This window comes from Schistocerca gregaria, chromosome 9 (genome assembly GCF_023897955.1).
Source record: "Schistocerca gregaria isolate iqSchGreg1 chromosome 9, iqSchGreg1.2, whole genome shotgun sequence".
Lineage (NCBI taxonomy): Eukaryota > Metazoa > Arthropoda > Insecta > Orthoptera > Acrididae > Schistocerca > Schistocerca gregaria.
Window position 1 is genome coordinate 111,401,750 of NC_064928.1, and position 25,864 is coordinate 111,427,613.

Consider the following 25,864-nt stretch of genomic DNA (forward strand, 5'->3'; position numbering starts at 1 on the left):
GTTTGTCTGCCAACACCAGGTCACTTAGCAAAACACCGACAGCATATGTAAGGGATGCTGCGAACTGCCACAGTGTCACTCTCCCTCGTGTGAGACTGTCTTCACTCACCATTTGACTGACAGTTTTGTTTTCAGTGAATGAACTGACAGATTATGATTGCACTGATTCCCAGTTGACCCTACAAACTGTGTTCTCCAGCACTGAAACATTCAAAGAACCATATTGGCCATGAGGTAATCAGCTCTAGAAGTTTCCTTTTTTGCATGTCTCCAGAAGAATCAGGAACTATTACTTTCTGTGATTTAATTACAAAGAAGTTGTTCTAAGTGAAACGTGTGTTGTTGAAGGAGGGGACTTACAACAGAATATATGTACGTCGATAGCAACTGCTAGAATTTATAGACAATTGAACAATGGTCTACACACTTCCATAACTGACACTACTGATAAGTCTGACTGACTAGGCTAAGAATGCTCTTCATGTGTGCACAGAGTAGCCCGAAATAAAACACCGTATAAAGTAATAGAGTGAAAGTAGTGATCTAAATGATTAATGGAAAATCTCATATAAAGATGTGAAACAAATACTAACAAAGAGATAGATGGGCTGGCCAGTACTTACCTCAGCTCAGTACAGCCGATAGATACACAAAAAACAGATCTGAAAATTTACGTTCCTAGCTTTCGGAACAAATTTTCCTTCGTCAGGGAGGAGAGAGGGGAAAGAAAGGGAAGAAGGGAAAGTGGATACAGTTACTCACAACCCAGGTTATGAAGCAACAGGGAAAAGAAAACAGGGACGGTAGGAAGGATGGAGGCATGGTTGTCAGAAGGAAGCCAAAGATATTCTACTGTAAGTACTGTGCCAGCTTCAAACCAAAGAGGATGCATACAGAAGTAAAGAGGTATATAGTATAAAGATAAACACAACGATGTAGGATGAAAAGATGTGTGAATGGCTAAAGAGGAGAAGACTGAAGAGTAAATTGGAGTGTGGTTGTTTAACGTAGGTTCAATCCAGGGGGATGGCGGGATGAAAGGATGTGTTGGAGTGCAAGTTCCCATCTTCGCAGTTCAGAGGGACTGGTGTTGGGTGGGAGAAGCCAAATGGCACAGACAGTGTAGCAGGTTCCTAGGTCCCTAGAATTATGCTGTTGTATGACAACAAGTAAACTGGCTGAGCTCATGAACGGACACTGACGAACTGTCCGCCTACGAGATGTCCAATACTCAGTAACAGAGCATGCCCTCCAGCATAATTCTAGGGACCTAGGAACCCGCTACACCGTCTGTGCCATTTGGCTTCTCTCACCCAACACCAGTCCCTCTGAACTGCGGAGATGGGAACTTGCACTCCAACGCATCCTTTCATTCCGCCATTCCTCCTGGATTGAACCTACATTAAACAACCTCACTCCCATTTACTCTTCAGTCTTCTCCTCTTTCCCTTTCCTCTTTAGCCATTCATGCATCTTTTCATCCTACATAGTTGTGTTTATCTTTATACTATATACCTCTTTACTTCTGAACGCATCCTCTTTGGTTTGAAGCTGGCACAGTACTTACAGTAGAATATCTTTGGCTTCCCTCTGACAACCATGTCTCCATCCTTCCTACCCTCCCTGTTTCCTTTTCCCTGTTGCTTCATAACCTGGGTTGTGAGTAACTGAATCCACTTTCCCATCTCTCCTCCCTGATGAAGGAACATTTGTTCCGAAAGCTAGGAACGTAAATTTTCGGTTCTGTTTTTTGTGTATCTATCGGCTGTACTGAGCTAAGTACTGGCCAGCCCCTCTATCTCTTTGTTAGTGAAAGTTGTGAAGCAAACATGTCTTTGTGTTTCACTGTCAGACAGTGGAGATCATTCTTATAGTGAATATAGCAGCATTCTGACATGAGTATCTTTGTTGTATACAACCAAGAAATCAGGGGAAAACCTGGGAATCTTTTCATTTGGGGGAAATCCAGAAAAATTAGGCATTTTTTAAAATTCTGGTAATTTTTCATTGTTTTAGTTTTCAGTTAATTTTCTGTAATTTTGACTGGTAAGAACTGATACGTCAACAAAGAATTTTAGTTTAGCCCGCTACTGCAGAGTAATACCACAGCAGTAAAGCATAAATGAGAGAATAATTCCAAAATGAAACTTCAGTTGCAAAGAAAATGTGTCACTTACAGAACAAAACACAGTGCACATACAAGCATCTGCCAACAGCAAAATGTGTCAAACTATGGAATACTTCATAACAACAAGGTGCTTTTGACACATCTTTTTCGTGGGCCTCATTTCAATGAGCGTGATGTCACAACTGTTTACATTTCTGATGGGTCACCGGAAAGTATTGTGAATGGTGGTTTGAGAAGCATTACTTTCAAAGTAAAATTTCTTGAATGCAATATCAATTCTGTTACAAGTGAGACCATGTAAGGAATTTCTTAGATCATGAAGTGTTAGACTCTCATTCAAAACTTCACTAAGGACTAGCCACTTAGAAAAATTTATGACCAAAATACCCATTTATGCAATTATTAAAAATTTTACTAGCATATTTTGTTTGATATATCTTAAAGGGTAACACAGGCAAAAAAAAGGCCAAGTTTCAGTTTTTCATATTTATTTTAGTTCTTCCATGCACTACATATTATGCAGAATTGATTGCAATAAATATAATTAGCTTTTAAAAAAAAGTAAAGTGAGTACTTTAGCAATTTCACACATAATTTACATTTCTGGGTGCTTGATGGAACATGTGTTCAGTCGGTGACCCACAAAATGTTCGCTGCACAACAGTGAAATTTATAATCATGCTCATCATAAATATTCAGCTGCTGCAATTTAAACTGTGCTCTTAGGATCCTACCTAACCACATTCTCGGAAAGAAACAGCAAAAACATTTTGACAACCAATATTATAAGTGAAAGCTTAGCTTTTCTTGTAGCTATGTTGCATGTGTATTAGTTTAAGGCATTAACTTTCCGTATATGTGTGTTCATGCTACTTAACAGTAATGTTGCTATTGCTTGACTGTATCACATGTCCGCTGCCCTGAAAACGTGCTGTCATTGGCTGGTGAAATCATGTGTTGTTAGCTTAGATTGACTAACAAAAGCACATTGCACTCTCGATTTCAGTGTTTCATAAGCTACCGTGGTGTATTTGGTAGGATTTGTGTTTATGCTTTTATTACACGAAAATATGTAGTGTAAATGTTGCCTCACATCAAAGATGTTTCCAAAACACATTAACATACTTTCACCCAGGGAAAAGTGTACTTTCACTAGGGAAAAAGTGTATTTTTAACCCGGAAATGTGCGAAAAACCCAGGAATTTTTTTACTCCCCCCTTGTCCGCTTATGTACCCTGACATTCTAAGAACCAAATGGAATCAAAATTAAATTATCAAACAGTAAAGAAACTGTAAATGGTGTGATGGCCTTAAATTTGTGTAGTATTTCAACAAATCCTATAAATGTAGGTTTCTCTTTCTTCAACCTATCTACTATGATAAGTTGTAGGCTCAACACTGTCTCGAGTGTTCCTAGATATCTGTGGAATCCAAATTGATCATCCCCAAAGATAGCTTCCCTCTGCACTTCCGGTGTTCTGTAAATAATTGGTGTCACTATTTTGCACCCATGATTTATTATACTGATAGTGTGGTAATATTCATACCTGTCAGCTCTTGTGTTCTTTGGAATAGCAATTATTGTGTTCTTAATGAAGTCTGAATATTTTGTCCATCTTAGATAATATTGAATTTTGTTAATATTGTGGAATGAGTAAAGGAAGCCACTTGCCATTTAGATGAGGCTTTGAGTGATTGAAAGGCTCATACCCAAGACAGAAAATATTACTGATCTTTCAGACAGTGACTATATTAAGAGCTAATTAATGAAAATGGACTTCAGATATTTACTACTGTGATACTGTGCAGCAATTAATTTCTTGAAGAAACCCAGTTTCCTACCTATCTGTGGAGGAATAATGAATAATCAGGGGTAGTAGCTTCTGTGGAGGTCTAGTCTATGCACTGGCTCATTTCTTTCCAAGTGATCTCGCACTAAGGTGTAACATCACACATGTCTATAATTTGTGTGCAACTGACCATTGTCAGCTGGTGTTGTCCGCTATTGCTATTGCCCTGCAGTGAGAGACTGGTAAACATCTTTGCCACCATCATAGCTGAAGTACCATTTAGTTTCACATCCTACTCCTCCTGAGTCTGTACAGCCTACCACAATATATTTTTGAAGTTGCCAGTACCTGAATCTTAAAAAATTGTAACTAGTAACCTCTTCTTTGCAAAGTATTTTGCAACAGCTGATCTATCTGTTTCTGCCTACCTAAAGTTACCATTAAGTTCGTCATTTCTCCACCGCTCCTTTTGTAGTACCCACGTACGTGTCCCTGCAAGTACACAGCATGCAGCAAATTCATACTTTAAGCCACATTTTGTTAGCATCCTAGGCCGACCTTGGAAGTTCCGGTAACTTCTGAATGTGTTTGTACACCACATCTATATTCAATTATTTTTTTTTCACATCTTTCCTTTGTGGTCAGTAATATCAGTGCTATACAGTCAGTAATGGAGGTAAATGTCGAATTTCACAGACTGCTAAACAGCACAATAAGTTTTGTGGTGTCGACTCTTTTTATGCCAGTGAACGAATACGAAACTGTGAAACTGATTGGAATTTGGTTACCATTTCTGAATAAGATGTTTACCAGTCTTTCTCTTTGGGGCTATTATAATTCGATGGCAGCAACAGAAAATGACCAATTACATGAGAGTTTTGAAAATGTGTGACATCACGACTCTGCAAAGGACCACGTGGAAATGAGATTTACTACTGCCAGTAGCAGATCAGAGTGCAAATTTCGACTTACACAGATGCTACAACTTCCTTGAAAAAGTACTGCAAATGAGGATAAAACATCAGGTGTCTCCAATCATACTGTAATTGTCGGTGGAGATTTTAATAATCCAACAATCAGTTTGGGAAACTTTCAGTTTTGTTAGTGGTGGGCGTGATGATATGTCTTGTGAAACATTACTAAATGCCTTCTTTCAAAACTACCTACAACAGATAGTTTTGAACTTCGCTCATGATGGAAATGTATTGGAGTTAATGGCAACAAATAGGCCCGATATCTTTGAGGATGTCCACTTTGAATCTGATATCAGTGACCATGATGCAGTTTCATCGGTGATGATTACCAAAACAAAGGACAGCTAAAACTAGCAGAAAGATATGTATGTTCAGTCAACTAGACAAAGTAATCAGTGGTTGGTATCTCAGTGAGGAACTAGAAACTTTCAGCACAGGGCAGGAGCACGTAGAGTAACTATGGCTCAAATTCAAAAGAATGACTGACCATGCATTGGATAGATCTCTACCCAGTAGAACAGTTCGTAATTGGAGGGACCTCCCATGGTATACAATCACCATTAGTGCATAATAGGTGTTAAAGCATAGGGCTAGAGAGAGAGAGAGAGAGAGAGAGAGAGAGAGAGAGAGAGAGAGAGAGAGAGAGAGAGAGAGAGATATGCTGAATGAAATGAGTTTGGCTGTCAAGAGGGCAATGTTTGAAGCCTTCAGTAAGTACTGTAGCAGAATGTTATCAAAAGACTTTCACAAAACCCAAAGAAATTCTGGTCGTATTTAAGGGTGATTAGTTGCACCAAAGTTAGTGTCCAGTCCCTAGCAAATAAGACAGGAACTGAAATTGAGGGTAGCAAAGCAAAACCTGTATTTCTTACTCCTTTTTCAAATTTTCCTTTACAGGGGAAAATCGGGGAGGATTGCCCTGATTTAATCCTTGTAGTACTGAAAAGATGAGTGAAATAAGTATTAGTATCAGTGGTGTTGAGAAAGAGCTTAAATTGTTAAAATGAATAAAGCTCCAGGGCCCTGAAGGAATGCCTTTGAGATTATATTTTGTATTTGCAGCTGTAGATCCCTCAATCAAGCACAGGTCACACCCATCTACAAGAAAGGTAGTGGAAGTGAGCCACAAAATTGCCATCCAATACCCCTAACATCAATTTGCTTTAGAATCTTAGAACATATTCTGATCTCAACATAATGAGGTATCTCAAACAGAATGACCTACTCCAAGCCAGCCAGCACGGATTCTGAAAACTTTGATCATGGGAAACCCAACTTGCACTTTTCTCTTACTGAAAGCTTTGGATCGAGGCAACAGGTAGTAACAGTATTTCCTTATTTCCGAAAAGTTTGACTCAGGACCACACCTAAGCGTATTGTCAAAAGTACTGTCATATGGGGATACCAAGTGAAATTTGTGACGGGATTGAGAACTTTTTGGTAGGGAGGATGCAGACTGTTATCTTGGCTGGAGAGTCATCAACAGATGTAGAAGTCACTTCAGATGTGCCCCAGGGAAGTGTGTTGAGGTCCTTGGTGTTCATGTTGTATATTAATGACCTTGCAGACAATGTTAATAGTAATCTCAGACTTTTAGCTGATGATGTAGTTATCTATAATAAAGTACTGTCTGAAAGAAGATGCATAAATATTCAGTTAAATCTTGTTAAGATTCCAAAGTGGTGCAGAGATTGGCAACTTGCTTTAAAGGTTCATAAATGTAAAATTGTTCACTTCACAAAATGGAAAAAGATAATATCCTATGACTAGAATATCAATAAGTCACTGCGGGAATTGGCCAATTCATACAAATACATGGATGTGACACTTTGTAGGGGTATGAAATGGAATGATCACCTAGGCTCAGTCTTGGGTAAAGCAGGTGGTAAACTTCAGTTTATTTGTAGAGTACTAGAGAAACTCAATAAGTCTACAAAGCAGAGTGGTTACAAATTGATCGTGCTATAATTTACTCAAGTTTGTGGGACCTATACCAGATAGGAGTAATGGGATATTGAACCCACAGGGAAAGGCAGCACAAGTTTGTTCGACCTGTGGCAAAGTGTCACAGAGATACTTAAAGGAACTGAACTGGCAGACTCTTGAAGATAGAAGTAAACTACCCTGAGAACAAAGTTCAAGAACTGGCTACAACTTACGACTCTAGGAATATGTACAACCTCCTACGTATTGCTCACATAGGTATCATGAGGATAAGATTAGAATAATTACAACATGCACAGAGGCATTCTTCACGCATTTCATTAGCCAATAGAATAGAAAGAAGCCCTAATAACTGGTGTAATGGGACTTGCACTCTGCCATTCGCTTCACGGTGGTTTGCAGACTGTACCTGTTGATGTAAAAATTTGTTTGAACTTAGGAGAATAGACCAGAAAATTTTAATGAGAGTGAAATTTTCAGTTGTGGAGGTTTACATTTTGCAAAAACTCGCGCAACACATATGCATTGACTACATTGTACCTGCACTGTGGCAGTTTTTATACAGTGTCATCTGTTCATTGGCCTTGATTTTCCCTTTCAGATGATAACATTTCCTATTCTGCATTTATAGTACACAGTTAAGTTTACAAATATTTAGAGTGGTTTATAGTTCCCAGCACTTGCTGGTTGCTAACTACGTTGTTTCTTTTTCTCCAGGTTTTACATCCACACACAAAGCATGTGCTACTTCCTGTATAATCAAGCATGGCATCAGGAAACAGAAAAAACCATAGCACGACTGACAACTACATCTTCAAAGGTGTGTCTTCTTTAAATTTGCACTCTAGACACATGTAAATCTTTACGTTCAATTTGCTTACTTGCCATCAACTGTGGGGAGTAGGTTGCTCTGTGCTCTATTCAAAATTACTCGAGGATAGACGTTTTGGGATTAGCATGTGGCTCCACAGAGCGGAATTGCCGCACGGAACACACACCACTCAAACTCGCAAAATATTCCCTGCGTAAAGATGAAACATGCAGAGCTGCACTGTGTTTTCATATTAGTTTTATTTATAGCAACGAATTATATGAAATATATGAAAAGTTCACAAAAATGCAGAGCTTGACAATGTCACCAAATTTTTGACATTAAGGAGACTTCTTTGTTACTGGACTTAGGTGAATGCATTATGGGAAGAAAGTCTGAAGAACGTAATGTATTTTTATCTGCTCCAAACTGGAACTGTGAGACATCTGTAATATGGGATAATTTTGAGTTTGATGTGACACATAATGCTCTGTTTGCACATCAAAAGCTAACAGTTGCCAATTTACATTTCAGTAGAAAAAACAGAGCAGGTGGTTATTACTTAAACTTCTGTTACATTTTCTAATCAAACTTTTTAATTCTAACACAACAGAAAAAAATTATTTCTTTAACTTGGGGGCAAGTTTACTCTTTCGGAAATCACAAGTTGGCAACATAGTGACCGTATACTTTAGACTGTTGATTTTACATCTGGAGAACCACAATTCGTGGAGTGATATTAGTTCCTAATCTCCAACTTCTCACAATCATCGTTTACTTCAACTCTGAATCCAGTCTGTCATCTTCCCCATATGTTTGCTACAGTAGGCATCTTTTCAATAACAGAACAGTTGGAAACATTATTGAGAACAATAATTTGTTGGCATGTAGCCTGTAAACAATTTCTTTCTACTGAAATCTTATGTCAGTCCTCAGGCTGAGTGAGTGACATTGAACCGTTTCCTCTAAATAATGCGTACCCTACTTGTTCCTACTGACATATTTGGTATTGCATGTTAAACTGTAGGAATAAAGATAAAATATTCAGACTATTAGTATTAAGAAATGAAAAACAAAATCTCAGTTGACCATGAACAATCCCACAGGACAGGGATCTGCCTTAAAGCGAATTACGTCAAGAAGGATCTTCAAGCGTAGAGTAAGCCACTAGTGTTGTTAGTGGTGGAAATGATTGCATAGTGGTTGCTGCGGCTGCAGATCTTAGGAAATTGTCTGAACGCGTGATGATGCCCCCGCATGAGCCTCATGCCACTACATCCTGTGGACCGTCAATCCTAAAGTAGTTTTGAACAGAGAATGGTTCACACTCCACAAATTAACAAAAAAGGCACACCTCTAAAATTTAGTAAGCGGACACTGATTTTGACGTTAGAAAACAGTTAAGAAGTGAACTAGATGAATACTTAAGTTGATCCCTTGAGTAATGATTAAATGCAGTATTAACAGTCTCATTTCTTACTTGGGGGGGGGGGGGGGGCTCTTTTGGCTTTTTAAGTGCTCTTTCAGAGATAAACTGATAGCACCACAGTTTAAGACACTATGTCTTCACATGCTCCATCAAATTGTGGATTCTGCTTTTGTGGGCAATGTTTCACAGACTAGCCCTTTGATTGTCTGAAGCTTCAAGCAGTGGTGTGACATATGCTTGCTGTCTGAACTCGGATAGGCTTTGTCACAATATCATCCGTCTCAACATTTTCTGAGGGTAACTGCAAAGTATGGCGTGGTACAATAGCATTGCCAATTTGCCTAGACATGTGAAAACATAACATACATTTTATTAATAATGCTGAGAAAAGTGCAGAAATGAAGCCAGTGTTAACGTCCTCACAACAGGTGAGCTGCTCTCCTCCGTGGGTCCTTGCCCACCATATCCCTCTCTCCTTTTTGCGGAAGTAACTATCACTTCTTAAAGTTAGGAAGTGTTGCTTGTACTCTTATGTGTTGTAACCACTCTCCCTCTACATTTCGCAGATTCTTATTCAAAACAGAGGATGGTGTTTCAATTTGCAGGGATAAGTGGCAGTTAACAGGAAGGACATGGGTTGCATGAAACCTGACTGTGTTGCTTCGAACAAAAAGTCCCTCTTTTAAATGGTAATGTTGAGTAGGATCTGCTACCATTCGCAATTTAAAGTAGTTTATGTAATGGGTTTATTGTGACAACTTTTCTGCAACCAGTTAAGATTTTATTTTTATCTTGCATGCATTTTCTGTGTACTTTGCTGTTCTCAGTGTTACAGGGTCTGAGGTATTGCACTGTTCTGTTCTGTTGTGTTAACTGTAATATACAAAACCACACAGTTTTTATATATATAGACACACACACACACACACACACACACACACACACCTCTTTGCATTGATTGCACGCGAAGTACATATACATTATTACAGAGTGTACTTATCTTAATAATCTACATTATCATTTGCTTATGTATACATTTTACAATGGTACTTTTCTCTGAGTCACGTTTTTTATTGAATTATATTTTCGAAGCATTTGAAGAAATTCACTGATATAGTTTCCAGTTTCTCAGTTTATGTTTTATCTTCTTTTTCTCCTTCTTCTTCTTTAATGTGAATATATCTTCAGTTCTTGCAACATATGTATATAGACAATCTACTCATATAAAAACAAATAGTGACACATAGAAACATGTACCATTCTCTCTCTCTCTCTCTCTCTCTCTCTCTCTCTCTCTCTCTCTCTGTGTATGTGTGTGTGTGGGGGGGGGGGGGGGGTAAGCAAGTGATGATACACATTATTAAGATAAGTGCCCTCTGTGAAAATGATGTGTACATACTTTGTGGATGAACCGTAGCGTTATATCTCTGTTGGCTAGGTGTAAAAATATGTTTGTAACTGTTTGGTTTCGTAAGTTTGATATTTTCATTTTGTATTGTGCACAGAAAATTGTGTGTGAATTTCTGCACAAATGGGGCAGAAGAAAACTCTAAAAAGTTCTTTCCCAATTTTGTTACTAGCACTATACCAAGATCAATCATTAATTAAAAATTGTGTGTTTTTATATGTTAAAGTAAAGACAACACTGCAGCACTTCTCACATCGTAAATGATATTAATAAATAGCTTAGCACAGAAAAAATGGGATTAGTTCCCAAAATGTGTCGTACAAAATATAAATAAAAAGAAAGTCATGACTGATTGCAGAATAGTTATTTCATAACAGACCCATTGCTTTTACAGCTGCAGGCCTTTTTAGTGCTTTATTTGTTTTGGATAACTTTGGACTTGTGCCCTGCTTCATGTATTATACTTGAGTTGCATGTTTCCACATTTAGTGTTTGAATTTATTGTTCAACCTAAAACTCTGTGTGACGTTGGCATGAGAGGCGTAAGTGAATCCGTTGGAAGCGACAAAGAGTTGAATGTACTTTGACACAGGTGGAGTACCCAATTTATAATTGCTCGTTTGTCACCAATGTAATCATAGGAACCACCATATTCATATTTCCACACATTAATGCCCCCTCAAAATGTTGTAGGGCTAAGAGGTATAGACAGGGTGTATGTGCCTCGGGGAAAAACAGGAATTTTTTCATCCGGGAGAAACCTGGGAATCATTCAGAGTTTGGGGAATTTTCCATAGTTTTACTATTCAGTTTTTTTTTACTGGTAAGAACTGATACTCTTCACAAAGAATATTACAGTACCTCGCTACAGTTGAATAATGCTACAGCAATAAACCACAAATGAGAGAAAAATACCAATAAAACTGTAGTTGCAAAGGAAGCGCCATTTACAATGAAACACCTTGCACGCACAAGTGTCTGCCAACAGCAAAATGCTTTAGGGCGAACACTGTGCAGTATTTCGTAACAACAAACTACTTCCGATGAGTGTGACGTCACTTGTATACATTAAGTTTGTTTGAGTAGTTGCCAGCGGACTCATGCACAGTTCAGTCGCATATGAGCAGTACCTTCTCCCATTTCTCTGGCTGCTTGAAGCCACATGCTAAACCAAAAATTTTTTTTTGGCACATCGAAGTCGCCAGATTCACGTATGCGCAGGGCACTCAAGAGTTGTACTGAGGAGGGGGTTACTCTCCATGTGACCCACGTTTATGTTTAGTGATTTTGCTGTATCCTCTTCTTGTACAGCTCCCATACCAAATGAAAACAAAACAGATTTCTGTGGCCTTGGGCTATCAAATGAGTTAAAATACATTCACATAATTATGGAAGGCCTAAATATATTATTAGTTTCAGTTTCTTGGTTTTATTTCATTTCCACATTTTTGGCAGTCAAGCAATAATTGCCTGGAAGAACAATGAACTTATTTTTACTAATTTGCTAAAGAAGTTCAGTTTTTATTCATCTTTTCTGCTGAGGTAGTCAGGTTATTTGAAATGAAGCCTTTCATTTCACAGCACAGGCTAGTTCCTGCTGTTCGCTGAATTTCAAGTGCACATTTTCATATTCTGGCACATATGGCATTTTGCCATAACAAAGGACCAGTACAGTACTGGTACTCAAAGAAAATTTACATCCCAAAAACCTCACTGAAAAGCTTAATGTGAGTTTGGGGCCTAATTCATTGTGAATCTGGAGATAAGAATGTGCACTTCAAGCCGAATTATACAATTTAGTATGGTTTATGAACTTCTTTTATGACATGATGTAAGATATCTTAATGCTTTATATGTACAAAGATATGGGCATCCTATGCTATCATAGCTGCCCAAGCGCAGTAACGTTTGTTTTCTGGCACTCTCTGGCAACTGCTGACATGAACCTATTTCTAATAGGTCTCAGGGAAACTATTGAGAATAGTGGTTTGAAAAGCATTACCTTCAAAGTAAATTTCCTCTTGCATAACACATGAGAATGTGCAATTAATTTCTTAAATCACAGAGTGTTTGACACAACATTTTGAGGACAAGCCACTTAGAAGAATTTTGATTCCAGAAGACCAGACATTTATTTCATTATTTTAAATTTTACTTGCACATTTGTGTGATGCATCATGCAGTGTAACGTACAAAAAAAAGACCAATATACAAGCGAAAGCTTAGCTTATTAATCTTAGATATCAATATTATAAGAGAAAGCTTAGCTTTTCTTGTAGCTACACTGTGTATATTAATTTAAATCGTTAACTTTTCCTATCTGTGTGTTCACGCTGCTTAACAGTGATGTTGCTATTGGCTGGCTGTATTAGTGTCCTATGCTCTGAATACCTGCTGTCATCGGTTGGCGAGATCACATAACATGAGCTATGACTGGCTTACAAAAGGGCATCGTAATCTCAGTTTCAATGCTTTGGATATTAATGTGCTGTGTTTGGTGGATTTGAATTTACACTTTTGTAATTACGAACAAATGCTGCGCCATCGTAATACAAAAATATGCAGTGTATATCTTGCTGAACATCATCGAAAACCTTTCCCCCTCCCTGTCCCCTCCTGGATTTCATTTTCTGAAGTGGCAGCAGAAAGTTCTACGCCGATGATAGATAAAATGTTAACCATTCAAAGGATTAACAAGTTTAACAGTTCCATGGTGAAGTATACTGTCATCCAGGAATTCCAGGATGTTTTTTCTTGTCCACACATACACCCTGATAAAGAAAATACACACATAGAAGCATAGAAGATAGTAAAAGTTCCAAATTTTTGGAATTAATAAATTTGTTTATTTTCTTTCCAAATATGAAACTACTTCAATTTTAACTGAATAAAGTTGGTTTGAAAGGAATGTTTATTGAGTTCATAGATCATATACATCCTTACAAAATCAAACTATCATGCTATGGCAGTTCACAGGAGCCTTAATATTTGTCAAATAATAATATAGTCCTGCAACAGCTGCTTCAGACTGTGAATTATGATACTCGTTTGCCCTTGAATTTAATGTGTAATTATGTGCGCCCTCAGTGAACAAACCACAGTTTTTGCCTGCATAGATCATTCCATTTGTAATCAAATCCTCCCACACATCACCATTAAATTCCTCGTAGCCCGTTGATTATTTTCAAAAGCTTCGAGGGGCATAAGATATACAAAAGAAAAACTTTTACTTGCTTTCATTTTCTCTTGTTGTTGGCTCCAAGTCTTGGGTCTAGTGTACCGTCTTGAGGCTGTAATTTTTATAACATTGTGGGTTCTTGTTGACCTGAGTAACTGATGAAGATTGGCCTGTTGCTTTGAATATCTTTTTAACTTATCGCTTTCTTTTATATCGCACTTTCACTTCAGATCATGAATTCACATCATTCTTGACAAGATTAGAAATTTGTCTACTTCCATCAGAGGCATGCCCAATACTCCTTACATTCTGCGGTACTCACAATATCCCAAAGAGTTTGACCAAGGAAGAATCTTCGCTAAAATGTATCATTATTTTATAAATGGCCAAAAATAAATTTAATAATTTGATTTAGATTGTGCGATTAATGATAGGCATTTTAAGTATACCAGAAATATTGTAATTACGGATATATTTAAAAGAAGAGTAATTTTAATTGTACGTACAGAGTACTAATGAATTTCTTTTTACGTATTTTATCCTGGAACATAACATATCAATACAAAATCATATGAAGTTCATTCAGTTAGACAGCTGATATAATATTCACCTACACAAGAATCGATAGTGTACGTGGTATCGGTTATTTTTATATACACTCCTGGAAATGGAAAACAGAACATATTGACACCGGTGTGTCAGACTCACCATACTTGCTCCAGACATTGCGATAGAGCTGTACAAGCAATGATCACACGCACGGCACAGCGGACACACCAGGAACCGCGGTGTTGGCCGTCGAATGGCGCTAGCTGCGCAGCATTTGTGCACCGCCGCCGTCAGTGTCAGCCAGTTTGCCGTGGCATACGGAGCTCCATCGCAGTCTTTAACACTGGTAGCATGCCGCGACAGCGTGGACGTGAACCGTATGTGCAGTTGACGGACTTTGAGCGAGGGCGTATAGTGGGCATGCGGGAGGCCGGGTGGACGTACCGCCGAATTGCTCAACACGTGGGGCGTGAGGTCTCCACAGTACATCGATGTTGTCGCCAGTGGTCGGCGGAAGGTGCACGTGCCCGTCGACCTGGGACCGGACCGCAGCGACGCACGGATGCACGCCAAGACCGTAGGATCCTACGAAGTGCCGTAGGGGACCGCACCGCCACTTCCCAGCAAATTAGGGACACTGTTGCTCCTGGGGTATCGGCGAGGACCATTCGCAACCGTCTCCATTAAGCTGGGCTATGGTCCCGCACACCGTTAGGCCGTCTTCCGCTCACGCCCCAACATCGTGCAGCCCGCCTCCAGTGGTGTCGCGACAGGCGTGAATGGAGGGACGAATGGAGACGTGTCGTCTTCAGCGATGAGAGTCGCTTCTGCCTTGATGGGCGTATGCGTGTTTGGCGCCGTGCAGGTGAGCTCCACAATCAGGACTGCATACGACCGAGGCACACAGGGCCAACACCCGGCATCATGGTGTGGGGAGCGATCTCCTACACTGGCCGTAGACCTCTGGTGATCGTCGAGGGGACACTGAATAGTGCGCGGTACATCCAAACCGTCATCGAACCCATCATTCTACCATTCCTAGACCGGCAAGGGAACTGTTCCAACAGGACAATGCACGTCCGCATGTATCCCGTGCCACCCAACGTGCTCTAGAAGGTGTAAGTCAACTACCCTGGCCAACAAGATCTCCGGATCTGTCCGCCATTGAGCATGTTAGGGACTGGATGAAGCGTCGTCTCATGCGGTCTGCACGTCCAGCACGAACGCTGGTCCAACTGAGGCGCCAGGTGGAAATGGCATGGCAAGCCGTTCCACAGGACTACATCCAGCATCTCTACGATCGTCTCCATGGGAGAATAGCAGCATGTATTGCTGCGAAAGGTGGATATACACTGTACTAGTGCCAACATTGTGCATGCTCTGTTGCCTGTGTCTATGTGCCTGTGGTTCTGTCAGTGTGATCATGTGATGTATCTGACCCCAGGAATGTGTCAATAAAGTTTCCCCTTCCTGGGACAATGAATTCACAGTGTTCTTATTTCAATTTCCAGGAGTGTATATAAATAAAAGGTAATGTTAGAGGAGGGTGACTCATTCACACTAGAAACCTGGACCAAGATGGCCCTAGCCTCACATAAGTGTATCAAACCTCCCAATTTTTATACTTTATCCATAAAATTGACAGAAATTGTAGCACTTTACAGTTTTAAGGATGGACAGTGTCATTTTATGACTTTGCGGACAAAAGTGTGAAACGTTAACGTTTGATAATCACCCCAATGCCGGACAGTCGATTATTTGCATGGTTCGAAACCTAGTCTACAATAGTCGATAACTCGTTCTTTGATGTTATTGCTACTTTTAACTGTGTAATGTTTCTGTCGTCATTGGAATTGAATTTAAAGCCAGGATAACAGTCCTTACATGTGACTATTATGTGTCAACAGGATTTGTTCCGCAAATTCTTTGTTCTGCTCCATTCACTTATTGTGACTTAACCCTCATTCTTTGGCCACCTGTGGGGTTAGCATCATGTTCATTTAATGGTTTAAAACTTTGTGGGCTTTGACATGGTTCAGTGAAGTGCTTGACTCCTGTAGGTGTTTACGTTATAATTTTATATGACTTTCAGTGATCCAGGTTCCTTTTGATGTTTCATATGTTTTGAGACATTTGATCTCAGACATTTTCATACATGGATCTGCTAAAGCAATTATTCGCCAAGTTTGTTAAGCCCTAAATTGTCAAAAGTTCCTCTTTGCTTGAAGCTGAGTACAACTTACATTCAAAATCAAAGAAGTGGTGTTAGTTAGTTAATAGCATTCAGACTTCAAACATAGTGAATGATCTCCAGGATACAAATAAACCCCTTTTCCTTGCATCAGTGAATGACTACTTTTATACTGCCTGTGACTACATCATCAAAAAGTTTTCACTCAAGGATGTATTAAAAACATGCTCAAGTTGGTAGGTAAGACAAAATTGAAGAAGCGCCATTTTTTCCATTCATTGTTTCTTGGAACAGTTTCCTATCATATTGTGCAAAGAAGAGAATGAAACTACAGGTAGCAGTTCACAGCTCTTCAGGTAGATGACAATTTAGCTGCAAATCAAAATGCTGCAAGTGTCAAGAATTCGTGGAGCCAATAGACTTCTTCAATAGAACCGAATTCCTTGAGTAATGCTCTCTATTCTCACTATACCCCATAGCAATGCAGAATGTGAACAAGTTTTCACCCTTCTGAATAAAAATAGAAAAAGAGTCCATTTCGAGAGAATCTCTGGAGTTTATTTGTATTTTGTAGACCAGGAGCTCCGGTTCCTATTTTGACAAAACAGTTTTTCAAGACTTTTTGCTGGAAGCTAAAAAGGCCACAATTAAGACTTTAAAGTCGAACTAGCATGTGATTTGCAGTGTGTATTATAGTATTTATTGGCTGTGTTACATTAAATGAATTTTATTGTGCAAAGCCTTTTTCAAAAATCATGTATCTGTTTATCTTATCAACAAAATCCTGTTATGTATGCTTAAAGCAGTACTCACCATGCCTCCTGCTGTTTAACATGGATTTCTTCTTGATTGTTATGTTAATCTACAAATCATTGGCCTATATGTAAGTAGATATGATTTCATTCAAGTACTCTGTTTAAAGCATGAATTATTGTATTTTGTATCACTGAAGTATTATTATTTTCGTCAAGGCAGGGTATGTCAAAAATTGTTAGATTTTTTGTCGCACCTGAGCTTTACTGATAACCCTTTTCAATAATTGGCATGTATTGTGTGTGAACAGTAGTGCTTGGGCATTGTTGAATAGAACAGTGACAGTGTCTGCTGTAAGAGGTGCACTCAGTTCAGATTGATCCTGAGAATCAGCAATTTCTGAGGACTGTGACTGACTTAGGTCACACAAGTATCAATAGTGTTACCCTTACATTGTCTGCTAATAAGAATTTACCCTCCTGAAGTTACATATTGACCACCCATTCCGTCTCATAATTTTATTATTTATAATATTGCATTGTGAGAATTCTGAACTCACTGAAATGTAATTACACAGCCTGTCCAAAAAAGTGAAGCACCCAGAAGAGACGGTTGGATGCCAATGTAACTTCGTACACGTACACGACGTTGGCAGGTTTGTGAACGATTAGAGTTGCAATTCTCTGTGTCAGATATAATGGCCACCCGAGTGTGTGAGTGGTGTTCGTGTTTAATGCAGTTACTATACCTGGTGAGTAATGCAGTTACTGCACCTGGTGAGATACTTACGGAATACGAAGTGTCAGATGCCAAGTGATCAATTTGAAGGACACAGATATGGTTGTGTAATCACTAGACAGCATTATTAGCACCTGACAGTATGAAATTGACATTTTTGTAGATCTCCACGTGGCCAGCTGTCGAACCGTGCAATATCCAGATTTTTTGGGCATTCAGATGTGACAGTGGCCTGATGTTCGGCTTTATGGTAATGTGAGGACAGAGATATTCGTGGTTGAGGTTCCAATTGACTACATTTGACCACCCCTAGGGAGGATTGCCATATTGTGCTCTGAGCAAATAGTAATCCCTTCACATCTGGGCCTGACACCATGAATGAGTACTGGACTCCCTGCAACTTTGTGTGCCATACCACACCATTGGTCATAGGCTAGCAGCGTCTGCAATAGGGAATTATTATCCCCTACATAGTATGCTGTTAAAGCCACAACAGAAATGGGTGCATTAGGAGTGGAGCCACAAGTGGAAAGTGTGGACTGCCGATAAATGGTGTTTCATTACATTCAGGGATGAATCGTGGTTCTACACTACCTCGGATGATCATTGGTGCCGACTGGGGGTGAAGTAGTCACCCTGAGGTCTGGGAAGCTGACAACAGCCTTAAGAGCAGCATGCTGATCTCATGTCCCATCATATGGCTTGAGATTGACACCATTGGCAGATGATGTCACAGCATTCGAGCGATACTGAATGGTCAGGGTCAGTAAACAGTAGCTTTCTTAAAAGCAGGACGCGAAAGGTTGTCCTCCAGTCTCAACAAACTGGTAAGAGGTTTGAACTTGACTACAGTTACGTAAAGTTAGTGGTGCCATGAGATTCTTTTCTGGATCCAACACTTTTCTTGATGTATATTAGTGATCTGTCACTAAACATGATACATGATTTTTTTTTAAAAATAAATATAAAAAAAATGCTCTTTGTAGATGACCCAGGAGTTACAGTGAAAGATGGGGAATATAATGTAAATGAGCTAGCTGATATGTCTTTTGAAGCCAAATTATAGCATAACTGCAATAGATTACATTACTTGTAATATTGGACACAAAAGTCTTGTAAAGGCGAACTCTTATTGTGGTCAGCTAAAGAATGTATTAGGACTGATGGTAGATGACAAGCTTTTTTGGAAGTATCAGACAAGGGAAAGATTAAATTGCTACTCACCACATAGAGGAGGCATTGAATCACGACGGGCGCACTAGTGCGCGCGCGCCCACACACACACACACACACACACACACACACACACACACACACAGTCTCTCTCTCTCTCTCTCTCTCTCTCTCTCTCTCTCTCTCTCTCTCTCTCTCTCTCTGTACACTGAGGCCTGTCTGATGTGTGCAGCAATCTGCGAGGGGTGGGTAGTGAGGATAAGTAGGTGGCATGGGTTGGGGAGGGGGAGGGATAGCAGAGTAGAGATGGGTGGTGGGGGGGGGGGGGGGGGGGAGATACTGTACTTCTGGCTTTGGGTGCTTCCAGGGATTGGATAGGACTCCTAGGTGTTGTGTTGGAAAGTTGTGCTGGGGGTGGGGAGTAAAGAAGGGGAAAGGACTAGTAGATGCACTGGCAGGACAGGAGGTACCATGTGTAGATTTGGAGTGGGAACAGGGGAGGGGGAGGAGATGGGCGAAGGACAGGAACTAGTGGAGAGTGTGTTGTAAGGAGTGTTCCCACCTGCACAATTCAGAAACCCTAGAGAAGCAATCATTAAAGTGAAGCCAATTATGTTGGGGGACATGTTCAAAAATTGGGGGTCCAGCCTACTCTTGGCGATAGTTTGGCCGTGGCCATTCGTGCAGACTGACTGCTTTCACAAGTGATCTTGCCTTTGTTGGGATAGGACCACCTGTGAAAGCAGCCTTGTGGTCTACTGGCTAAGGTGCAATCAATGTGATGATTTTTATGTGGGCATGACAGCTAACAACCCAAGCTGTAGCCAAGAGACGGCTGGACCACGCAGTTGCTGAACGTGCTACTCAGCACGATGTTCTTCACTTTAATGACTGCTTCATCAGTTTTCCTGAATTACGCACATGGGTACTCTGCCTCCAGCATGCGCTTTGCCGCTGTAAGCTCCCTGGCCTCAGCCTTCACTAGTCTGTCCACCTACCTATCCCCTTCGGTGCTCATACTTCTGCACTACACATACTTCTATCCTGCCAGTGCAAATACTGGTCTGTTTCCCCTTTGTACTCCCCCATCCCTGATCACAGTCTTCAGGCACTGCACCTAGCAGCCCTATCCTGCTCCTGCAGGCATCACAACATCTTTTTTTCCCCACCACCACCTCTACCCTGGTATCTCTCCTGCTCCCCGCCACATATCACGACCTTGTTTGTCATAGACTTCATTCACTTCCCAAGGACACTACTCCAGATTCGATCTATCTGTTGCTGTAAGTTTCTCAACCTTCACACACAACTGAGTGATAGCACCTTTGTGTACAGTGATCGACTATGGTGTTGGGTGTGCCTTTGTCATTGGCGCCTATCATTTCAGTATTATTATAGCACCTTTGTGTACAGTGATTGACTATGGTGTTGGGTGTGCCTTTGTCATTGGCGCCTATCATTTCAGTATTGGTTTCCAGAACACTGCTCAATTTTTGCACCAGAGCTCTTCGCCCTCTGTCAGGCCAGCCAGCACATCCAGCAAAATAGGCTTTTTAATTGTCATGGTGCCCCAATTCTCTCAGTGGCCTTCAGAGTCTCTGTGGGTTGTACACAGACTGTGCTTTAGTGCAACAGGTCCAAGAAAGCTTCCACTTGCCCACTGTTACGGGAGCCACTGTGATGTTCGGGTGGGTTTCTGGTCATGTCTGTCCGATGGGAAATGAGGGCGCTGACACTGCTGCCGAGGCTGCAGTCCTCATGCCTTGGCCTTCTTGCTCTTCCATTCCTTTGGATGAGCTCCATATTGCTGTCTTTCAGCAGATGGTATCACCTTGGCATTGCCACATAGTCCTCTCTTCACAGGAACAAGCTCCAGGGAACTAAATCTCTCCCAACAACTTGGCCATCTCATTTTTGCTAAGTTACATATTGAACACTGTAATTTTAGCCATCACCATTTCTTATATGGTGATCCCTACCGGTTTGTGCTCGTCATCAGCCTTTGACGATTAATCATTTCCTGACGCAATGCCGCCGCCCCCCCTCCCCTGACCTCATTCCAGTAAATGTTTCCCACCTGAATTATTGGCAATTTTAGCAAAAGATGTGCAGTCTGTCAACCCCGTTAAATTACTTTTTATTCAATATGGTAAAGGACATTTGATCTTTGATCCGGATTTTGTGAACCTTCCTTCAGGGGGACATTTTTATCTTAAGCTCTTCCCTGGCAGTGTCCTAAGGTTATGAAATAGCTGCTTCTGGCGTCAGTTGTTTTCATACCACCAAACCAAGGAGGGGGAGGGGACTCCTTATCCCCACCATATAGCCCAGCAGATGAGTGCCCTACTTCAGAAGGATGATTTCATCCAAAAGCATAAATATTTTAGCAGTCCTTTTCATTTTGCCACTCCATGACTCAACACATCCTCTGTGGTGGGTAACAACTATCCTTTCCATTTTTGTGCTTTTGTTACTGACATTCTATTATCTCGTATGATTGAATATTTTTGGGCAACTGTAAACTCATCAAGAATATTTTTAGCTCAAAAAGGGCAGATCTACAGTGTGGGTTTGTAAATTTTATGCACGACATTGTATGAATGTCTCGAAACTTTGACTCTGACATTCCTGTACTTACACGTAATCATGAATTTGTTGTTGTTTATGTTAATTCATTCAGAAGAAAACTGTAGCATTCAATCAGTGAACACTAAACAGAAAAACAATTTGGCACAAAACATTCTGCGCTTTCTCAATAGGTTTCATTCCCAACAGTTTTCTGGCAGGGCTGAAAAGAAATTGAATGATAATCTCCAACTCTTAAAATCTAACTTGAATGACTAATTTGTGCTGCACTCATACTCTGTGTGCGAGTTCCTCACAGTAGTAGAGAATTTTTTCTTTGTAATGTCTTATTTATTCATGAACTATCTGCATTTTTTGTCCTTTATTAATTCTTTAATTCTTGTTGTTGTTGCGGTCTTCAGTCCTGAGACTGGTTTGATGCAGTTCTCCATGCTGTTCTATCCTGTGCAAGCTTCATCACTCCCAATACCTACTGCAACCTACATCCTTCTGAATCTGCTTAGTGTATCCATCTCTTGGTCTCCCTCTGTGATTTTTATCCTCCACGCTGCCCTCCAATACTAAATTGGTCATTCCTTAATGCCTCAGAATGTCCTACCAACCGATCCCTTCTTCTAGTCAAGTTGTGCCACAAACTCCTCTTCTCCCCAATTCTATTCAATACCTCCTCATTAGTTATGTGATCTACCCATCTAATCTTCAGCATTCTTCTGTAGCACCTTATTTCGAAAGTTTCTATTCCGTTCTTGTCTAAACTAGCTATCGTCCATGTTTCACTTCCATACATGGCTACCCTCCGTATGAATACTCCCACAAAGGCTTTCTGACACTTAAATCTACGCTCGATGTTAACAAATTTCTGTTCTTCAGAAGTGCTTCCCTTGCCATTGCCCGTCTACATTTTATATCCTCTCTACTTCGACCATCATCAGTTATTTTGTTCCTCAAATAGCAAAAGTTCTTTACTGTAGATTAAAATTGAAAAAACTGTAAAAGACTTTAATTCTTATGTTTCTAAAACTTCCAATCAACAGTGTGTAAACTGTGAAGTGACTTGTTGCAAGACCAAGTAGCTTTGGCTCGTGTGACCCCATACAATCTGATAGATAGATAGATAAATAAATAAAGTCACTTAACTAACGTGTCTCTTAAAGTCACACATACAAATTTCAATATTGACTCCATTGTTGAAGAGACCAATCGTAACAATTTGAACTTTAGCCCAGCTTTCTGCTGATTTAGAGATGGAGAAACGTTAATTGTAGAAAATGCAGCCTGCATCATGACCACCATTTCCGAGTGATGTACGGCATACACTGTTAAAGAAGTTACAACTAGGTGTCAGGCTGGGGCATTGAAATCTTATTAACATATAACTGCATATTTCTGCAGTTCTTTTCATTATAGGTAACTGCATCGTCTGTGAAAAGTTACTAATAATATTGTCTGCAAGCTCATTAATATTCAACAAGAATGACAGGAGTCCCAACACATACATGGGCAAACCTGTAATTACTTTTACCTCTATTGGTGACTCAATAGGTTGGAAAAAAAGCTAACAGCAGCAGATGTCATACATTTCTTAGAAACTTGAGAAAAATTGTTGTATTTTACTTTTATATTTTTTTAGTATTTAGGTGATACATGTATTGAACAACTTGTTAACTGAAATGTAAGATCTTAAAAGATGTACATACTGTGTGCAGATGTCACAGCAATTGCAAGAGTCTGCTCAGGTTCAGAGCAAGATGTTGTCAGATCTCCTATTGGTGAGCACCGTTGTGGGGCAAGTATCGACTGTACTGCTCGCCGTCCAGAATCTCTTGCTCAGTGGCTCCTCGTTCTTTGGCACTGTGCTGTTCTTCACCGTGGCTGCAGTCGCCTTAGCGGCTCTCGGCCGAACGCGTTCCGGTTCCAGTATAGTACCGCACATGTTTGCTGTGCTGTTTGCTGGGGCTATTGTGGAGACTGTTATTGCAAATTGGTTTGCCGGTAAGAGTACAAGAAGTATTTAAAAAAACTATATATGTCTATTCCGTCTTCAGTACAAACAGTGAAATGGAACAGTGTGGAATTCCCTTATAAAGGGTTGTAACAGAGTTCTCGCTTCTCAGTTGATTGTCGCCCTGATGAGGTTTGTAATAAAAGTTACCATGTTCAGTCTTGACAGTTGCCTTATTATCTTTCCTTGAAGCTGTGGTCCTGCTACTCAGTTCCACTAATTACTCCATGCGGATTTCTTCACTGACTGCAGAGGGTTGAGGAATAAAAGAGAACTCACAATTAACTACAAAGTGATGTAACACCTTTTGAGAGAACTCGAGCAACATATATGAAGTGATACACGTTTCTGGAGGGTCCGTCTTTAGCAAAACACAGTTTTGTTTTTTATCCCATACATGTTTCACTGCAGTTGCAGCAACCTCAGTGGTCTTTTATTTTATGACTGTTAAATATAAAGAATGTTCTTTACTGTTTGTATACATGTAAATATTAGTTTTTAAATCTTAGTTACACATTTTCGAGGAAACACATTAAATTACGAATTCATTTTTTTTTTTTACCACATGGTGTAGTTTTCCTGATGTGTTATGTTTTTACAGTGACTGATTTCTTTCGCAGTTTGTCATATGCAACCATATACAACTTAATGTAGACAAATTATTTAAGCAACAATTATGATTTGCAGACTGTAATGCCTGTGCCTGAAATTAATAAATTCTATATAGTAACTTATGTGCTTGTGGGTGTGCATCTGTGTGTTTGTATTTACATTATGTTCCACTTACGTTTTGTGTTTTCTTCTTCTTCTTCACTATGTTATTTTGTGTGTGCGGGGGTGGGTGGGGGGGGGGGTTTGAGAGTTGTGTTTTTGTGTTGGGGGGGGGGGGGGGGGCAGGGAGGTTCTATAGGTTGGTGTTATCTAATAATTCTTTGAGAGCAGAGTTCCATTGCAGAGAACTGTGTCTTGATTTTTTACTTGTTTTCATTCAACTAAGACTTTTTGTATTTGATAATTTTCTTCAGTTATTAGTTTTTGTGGGGGGTTGTTGCTGCATTTGAGAATCTTCAAATGGCTCTGAGCACTATGGGACTTAACATCTGAGGTCATTAGTCCCATAGGACTTAGAACTACTTAAACCTAATTAATATAAGGACATCACACATATCCATGCCTGAGGCAGGATTCGAACCTGCGACTGTAGCAGTTGTGCAGTTCCATACAGAAGCGCCTAGAACCGCTTGGCCGGCGAGAATTTTCAAGACTGTATTGAAGTCTGTTGGGTTACGTTTCTTGTCCTTAAGGTATTCAGCAAATGTGGAATGACAGCTGTTACTTTTTAATGCTCTTCTGAGTTCTGTGTATCCGGCATAACTTTTGTTTGTCTGTCCTACAGAAACTGATTTGCAGTCCTGACATGTTAGTTGGTAAATACCAGGTGTGTTGTGTTTGTCTATGCTTGTGTTTGTTGTTTGTCCTGTAGGCTATTTTTAGCCCTTGTTTTTTAGTATGTTGCCTATTCTGTGGACTGCTTTGTTGTTGTAGGTGAGAGTGAACCACTTGTTTGTTCTTGTGGGTGTTTCTTGTTCATGTGTGTGTGTGTGTGTGTGTGTGTGTGTGTGTGTGTGTGAGTTGGTGAGAAGGTTTTTGTGTGTTGGGTGTTTTAATTTTGTGGTTCAGTTTATCTATAGTGTTAGTATCATATCCATTCTCTTCAGCTATTTGTCTGATTGTCTGTAATTCATTATTGTTGTTGTTTTCTGTGAGTGGAATTTTGTTCAGTCTGGGTAGCATATATTGGAAGCCAGTTAGTTTGTGCGCAATCAGATGATTAAATTTTTGTGAATGGCTGTGCTGGAGGTGGTCACTTTTCTGAATATGGAGAATTGGTGTTGGTTGTTGTGTCTGTATATTGTGAGGTCAAGGAAATTTAACATTTTGTCGTTTTATGTTTCTGTGGTGAATTTTATTTTTGGGTGGACTTTGTTTATATCACTATGGAGTTGCTGAATGTGACTTGAGTGTTTCATCTAGAAGGCACATGCTGTCATTTACATGATGATACCAATATATTATCTGGCATTGATTTGGTCTTACTATTGTTTCAAATATTTTGTTTTCAATGTGATTGAGAAAAATGTTGGCTAGGTTTCCACTGACTGATGACTCCATTGGAAGCCCATCTTCTTGTGTGTAGAACTGATTGTCCA

General features: G+C 39.9%; 1 protein-coding gene across 6 annotated transcripts in view; it reads left to right on the top strand.

The window, feature by feature from the left end:
* LOC126291691 (uncharacterized) overlaps positions 1–25,864 on the top strand; it is a 125,059-nt gene that overhangs the window by 65,430 nt on the left and 33,765 nt on the right. For all 6 annotated transcript variants that reach the window (XM_049985318.1, XM_049985320.1, XM_049985316.1 and 3 more), the window contains 2 exons: positions 7,554–7,656; positions 23,359–23,644. In XM_049985318.1, the coding sequence (XP_049841275.1) occupies positions 7,554–7,656; positions 23,359–23,644 (389 nt within the window). The remainder of the gene's footprint in view (positions 1–7,553; positions 7,657–23,358; positions 23,645–25,864) is intronic.